This window comes from Corvus brachyrhynchos, unplaced genomic scaffold, assembly GCF_000691975.1.
Source record: "Corvus brachyrhynchos isolate BGI_N302 unplaced genomic scaffold, ASM69197v1 scaffold17, whole genome shotgun sequence".
NCBI classification, from domain to species: Eukaryota; Metazoa; Chordata; class Aves; order Passeriformes; family Corvidae; genus Corvus; species Corvus brachyrhynchos.
The window spans coordinates 16,043,139-16,049,589 of record NW_008240046.1 but is presented as its reverse complement, the minus strand read 5'-3'; the positions used below and the strand labels follow the sequence as shown (position 1 = coordinate 16,049,589).

The following is a 6,451-nucleotide window of genomic DNA, read 5'->3' as shown; positions in this document are numbered from 1 at the left end:
ATAAAATTATAATTAAGTCCTATTAATGCTGGATTTTCATGCCTAGGACTAGTATAATGTTAAGCCTGTAAGAAATACAAAGTTTTCTACTATTAACAGAGACATTTCAATGTTAAAGATTAAATAAGCAAGCAAGACTAAATTTATTTACATCATTATCTATGAATAAAAGCCTAATGTATTGAATAATAACATATTCAAATTACAACTCTACAACTCAGTGCTCCTAATGTAAGAATATTAAGTAAGGTAGCCTGTAGTTACTACATAAAGGAGAATAACTCTTACAGTATTAGAACAATTAACTTCAAATTCATATTGACTGTTACTGCATTTTTCTTTAATAAACCCTATTGATTAACTACTAAGGAGTATTAAGCAGGAAATACAGTGACATAGTTTACCAGATGCTAAAGTCTATTTCCATGTTTAGCATTGATTACAAAGAAAATTTATTTACTCTGTTAGTGACTTTGTAACTGTTAAGTGAGTATTTTATCTGATGCTCTTATTATAACACACACACCTTTAAGAACAGGGAACAATAAACATGATGAAAGTTAAGACCATTCTACTCTGAAGCAACTTGCAAGAATCCAATCTGAACACAAGCTTGGGAACTAAGCCTACTAAATTGAAAAGGTATTCCCAAAGCAAATAGAGATTGACCTCTGCCTACCAGGTTTTCTTTAAGAATCAAGCACTACAAATCCAGATTTGGTATGAAGAATATCAACCAGAAAATGTCTGCTACTTCCTACTTATAAGGCCAAATTTAAAAATGATTTCCAAGTTACTTTTGAATACTAACATATAACATCTAACTACAGAAGATACAAGCATGGCCCTCACTCAGTGTGTCATTTACATTAAAGAACAAAAAATAACTCCTCTGCTTTATTTACAAATATTGTCACCAAACAAAATCAAAGTGCAAAATACTGATTTCCTCATTCTTATTTTAACCAACTTTGTAACAATAGTCAAAAGAGAAGGACAGTTCTTCTCTCAGAGGTAAATCAGAAGATTTAGAAGACTAACTTACAAAGGATGCCAGAAGTGTTTGGACCCGTTGGCTGTTGGTATTTCTTAATATGAAATAAAACACATTATTTTCATCTACTCTCTACTATCCTACTAAGTCAGCCTGCCATTTTTCAAAAAGTACTGAAGTAAGGGGAAACAATTTAGCCTCTCATGGCTGAAGAAGCAGAGGCTGTGTCTACATTTTACTGATAGCATCCTGGTCTCCTTATGATTTTCTTCCAAAACTCTGCTTAAAGCTCTCCTTTATTGGTACGCTGTGGAACAAATGAAAAAGTTCTGATAACAGGCAGAAGATCCACTTATATCACTAATGCAGGCCAAATACTAAGTCATTATTTCCTGGCATTCAATCATTTCTAGTCACAATAATACTACATATCTTTTTGCTATCCTACTGGTGAGCCCTTAACTGCGTTAGGTATACTACAGCCCAGAGAGCTGAAATAACATTTGTATCCTCCTCATGTTTGTTGCTCCACTGATTCCCAAGAGTTTATTTTAAAAAGGAATTAAAACTGCAAAATGAAGTTATGGATGAATCATTAAAAAAAAAAGAAAATTCATCTTCAATTTAGTGTAAATGGTATAGCATGACTTAGTGTGCTCCAGAACATTTCTCCTTTTTTCTGAAACAGATTGTGGTGAGAACCTCTCACTCCCCTGTACCAAGTTCCTTACAGTACAAAAACTTACAGTGCCTGCGCTCTGAAAAGTTCTTTATTGGGATAAATAACTGGGGCTGGAGACATCATTGCAATCTTAGTGCTTTCACAGAGGGAAGACCTGAAATGTACATTTTTCCACATCACAAAGCTATCAGTGTGACGTCATAGTCTTTCAAACACTGGCAGCTGAGGCCTACCACTGCCACATGCAATTTATGCATGAGGTTTTCAAAATTAGCATGCATCCCTAAAGACATCAGTGAAACTTCTGTTTATAAGTGGACCTGCTATTTTTTGAAAAATAAACCAGTCAAATAAATTGCAGGCTTTAGTTATCCTGGGTTTTCAAGACAGCAAATTTGCAATCTAATGTCTTAGTATGTTAGAGGTCTAGGATGTAGCGTAATGTCAGTGTTACGGAAATTGTGAACAAGTTGTATTTCTGAGATGTTATGACTTTTTACTTTGTTAGAATATATTTTAGTGTTAATTTACTTTACATTTGAGACAGACTTCCTGCACACTTTCAGTTCTCGGACAGCTAGAGATAGCTGCATAGTAAATACCTTTGAAACCTCCTCCCAAACCTGTACTTACATCCTACCAAAGGAAATGTGATATCAAGGGGAAAAAAAGGGGGTGGAGGAAGAACAACAAGTCTTCTAGTACTTTAAAACAGGAAATGTATGAATAGAAATTATTCTTGGTTTCAATGTTTACAGCTTTACATATGAAAACTGCTGGACAACAGCCTTATCTTATTTTACAATAATAAGGGTAGTGATGCCAACACAAAAACACACTTTCCAAGGCCAATAGAAAGAAAATGGGAAGGGGAGAAGATGACCCTTACTTTGAAGTAAGTTTCTCGTGATTAACTACTTTTAGGAAAAAAAAATGGAATCTATTTCCCTGATTATAACTTTCCAAGATACAGACATAAAGAAATCCTAAGTGTTAAACATTAAAATGTGGAGAGACTGTGGCAGAAGGTCATTATTCGGAACCACTATGTTAAGAATTATGTTTGCACTTAATTACGTCTTATGTCATAAAACTGTCAGAAATAAAAAGACTTCCAAATCTGCTAGAGCTATCTTCATCATATTTATGAAACGCATCAATATGAAGTTATTCACTTCCATCATGGCTGCCAGCAAGACGTAATGCTGTTCAGTGGGAGGTTCGAAGCATCTGCTGTGAAAAGCACAGAGTTGATAAGCAGTGACAATTTATACTCCCATTGATTTTGTATAAATTGGAAAAGAAAAGGAAAGAAACATTTTCATTCGAGATGGCAGGAGGATGAAAAACAGAATATATGAATTACAATTACTGTTGCTGAAATACTACAATTAACAAAAATGGTCTGGATGACCTGGAACTATACTGTGGATATCAATTAAACACATAGTAGATAGATCACACTAAATGAAAGCAAAAAAACCCCAGGAAATATGAAAGAGAACTATCATGTCATACTAGTACCAGTCAATATTTTTCAAGTGCAAAATGCAAAACTTAAGGAGATCCACGATTTCATAATCATCCCTATACTTCCCTATCATGCCATCAAGCACCCCCAAAAATTCAAAACTGAAAATAATTTTTAATTTGTCTCCTGAATTGCAAATATTTTTCAAACTCTAAATGCATTTTAAAAATTGTCATATTCCAACAAGGGAACATGACATCTTGAAATGACAAGTTCACAGGTATGGTCACAGAAACTAAGCAGCATCCCTTTTCACAGCAATAAGGATAAATACATATGATTTCTGAGCTCTTAACATTCTCTGTCTCTGATGACAGCTGGGTACCACTAAAGGGAAAAAAGGCTGAACACATGGCATTGTAAATGGGGGTGGAGGGTAAGTCGTGTTAGCTGTTGTAATCACACTATTAATCACACCATTTTGAGTGGCTATTGGTCATTCAACTGCTTATCATATGAACAATGAGGACACAGTTTATCGATAACAACACATTCTTTCAATATACAAAAATTATTCACTTTTTTCTCTTTTTTTCTCTTTCTAATAAGAATTTAGGGAGTTTGAATTTCACGCTGTTTCTTCAGGCAATATCATTTGGTAACAATGACGTATTTTGATTCATTGGTCAAACAGTTCAATTTACTTGTTTCAAGAAGCAAAAGAACGCATTTCAGAATTTTAAAAATAGCATGTCTTCAATTTCTAAGTGCAAAGCACCTTAAATAATTTGAATCATACAGTAAAAGTATTGATTTTACCTTCAGGAAAAAAACCACACCAAACCAAAACAAAACAGAAAAACTGACCTGTCCTGTACTTTCTTATTCTATCTGTCATTTACAAATAATAAAATTGAACTGAAGAAACTGCTGTAATCACCAACCAGATACTAATCTATTTATCTATAAACATAAGTGTGTATACACACGGAGCACATATATCCTCTTTTAATGTTCTCATGACTATTTACTCTGCATCTAGATCAAGTCAGGACCATAAACAATTCAAAGCTGCATTCTGTCTAAATGGGTCACTTATAATGAGAAAGCACGACATTTACATGTAGGAAGGAGATTGATCAGGGAGCAGAAAAACAGAATATGGCATCAGTGCCGAAAAACTTGCCTTTACAGGCAATTTATTATAAATTATTTGGCAACTTCCTATATACTCCTCAAAAATGGAAGTGAATTCAAGAAATGTAAAATGAAAAGAATAAAAATTTAACATAGCAAATATTCACTAGGATTATCCTTTGTGCTTGCAGTAAAGAAAAATGAAAAAACCTTGGTTCCTTTCACTACTGTTATGTCGCTTCTACAGAATAACACTTAAGCGAAAAGACTGAAAACACTGTGTCTCCCAAAGATCCACACATTAATTAATAGTCCACAATCACTTTAAACTGGACCTTTAAGTGCTAACACAGCCCATAACGTTCAGTTATTTTTAACCAGAAGCCGTGGAACAGAAATGCTCTGAACATGCTGTGCACATCTTGCTAAAGCAATTTCATCTGAAGCCTGCAAAATTAATTTCTGCACAATTCAAATCTGTGTCATACAAGTATTAGAACTATGGCAAGTCTGCTGCAATACATTACAAAACCAAAGTGGCAAAAAGGCAGAGGGAAATTTCAATACTGCCTAATATATACAAAATAGACTCCATGTCTTTGTTCAGTCTGGATTCTCATTCAAGGTGTAAATACTGGTTACATTGTTAGATATCCAACTGCAACCAGCTCCAAATATTGTGTGAGTAGCTCTCTCATAGTTCACACTAGACTCCCTTGACCCAGCTAGACAAGCGTGAAAACGTGAAATAAATGAACGTTAACAAAGACTAGTCTGGAAAGCAGGCTGCATTAAATGCTCGCAACGTTATTTGTATAGATGCAAAATTTGCTACCTAGATTCTTTTAATACTAGATATCAGCTGGCAGTCACTATATTAATGCTATGTGCTATTGCAGAGAGAAAAATGAAGAAAATGATATGAAAATAATATGTCTTTCCCCATCTGCCACATACGGATATTCCCCAACCTTACAGCATGCTGCTAAGGCAAATAAGGAACAGCAAAATAATTATCTCCATGCAAAGAAAAAGCAATTTTGACACAATACCTTTCTGTGTTTGTCCCTCTTCCATATTCTCTTCCATGGCTACCTTTCTTCACTAGAAACAGCTACAGAGAATTAATCAAAAGCTTCAGTCAGATGTAGGAAAAAGTGTGGATTTTTTTTTCCCTGGGAAGCTCCAACAGCAGAGGCTTAGGCAAGTCCTCAGAGCTTAGCTAAGGCTCCCTCACTCTCCTTGTTTGCTTGGAGACAGGCTGTCAAGTGTAATTTCATTCAAATTACTCTTCCGTGAAGATTATCAATTTTTCTTCTCAAAGCTGCCCATTGTGTACCACTGTAAGCAGGTATTCAAATGAACAGCCTGTGAATTTTGGGGGGAAATTTGGTTTGAGCCCTTATGGCAATGACACCGATTCATAAGCCTCACTTTGCATACAAAATGGAGTAAAGAAATTGAGGTTTGTATTGAAATCTGTGTTTTAAATTGAAAACAGGCTGTACTGAAAACAGATGGAGGGGTGTCCTCCTAACGGGAAGCAGACCACCAACCCATAATTCCCCCTATTTGCTACTGAAGTGGGAAAGCCCAAATGCCTGTGGGTTCTTTATGCTGTATTACTTGTCTTTCTCCCTCTCTCTCTCTCTCTCTCCCCCCGCCTCTCCCCCTCCTCCTGTATCAGCACATTTAAGAATAATATGACTCTTCATTTCCCTTTTTCTCCTATATCTGTATTATCAGGAACTAACAACAAATATACACTATTGCCTTTACAATATTCTAAAAACCATCTTTATAGCAATACAATATTGTGTGTGTATGTGTTTACACACACAGGCACAATTTAACACATGACATTAATCACTGCAAATTTTCTGCACTCTACACTTTCTCATTGTCACAGTAAAAATGAATTTAGAGGCAGTTCAGAGCTTTAAAACAGTTCTTGTATCAATTCTTTTACTGATTCCTCATACCTCAAATTAGCTGTATACTTCAAAGCTCTATTAAAATAACTGGATCTTAAAATGGTGAAGCACCACATGTGGGTATGTACACGAGGAAGCACATATAAACACATACACTGCTGGGAGTTTGCTCTGGAAAAACAGGTTAAATACACTGTGAGGGCACCTACTAATTTGGGGAGCTCTGCAGTCTG

General features: G+C 35.3%; 1 protein-coding gene across 1 annotated transcript in view; it reads right to left on the bottom strand.

The window, feature by feature from the left end:
* GPM6A (glycoprotein M6A) overlaps window positions 1-5,876 on the bottom strand; it is a 123,205-nt gene extending 117,329 nt beyond the window's left edge. Inside the window, exon 1 of the mRNA XM_008641486.2 lies at window positions 5,337-5,876. Coding sequence (XP_008639708.1) covers window positions 5,337-5,373 — 37 coding nt within the window. The 5' untranslated portion in view covers window positions 5,374-5,876. The remainder of the gene's footprint in view (window positions 1-5,336) is intronic.
* Window positions 5,877-6,451: the final 575 nt, after the last annotated feature.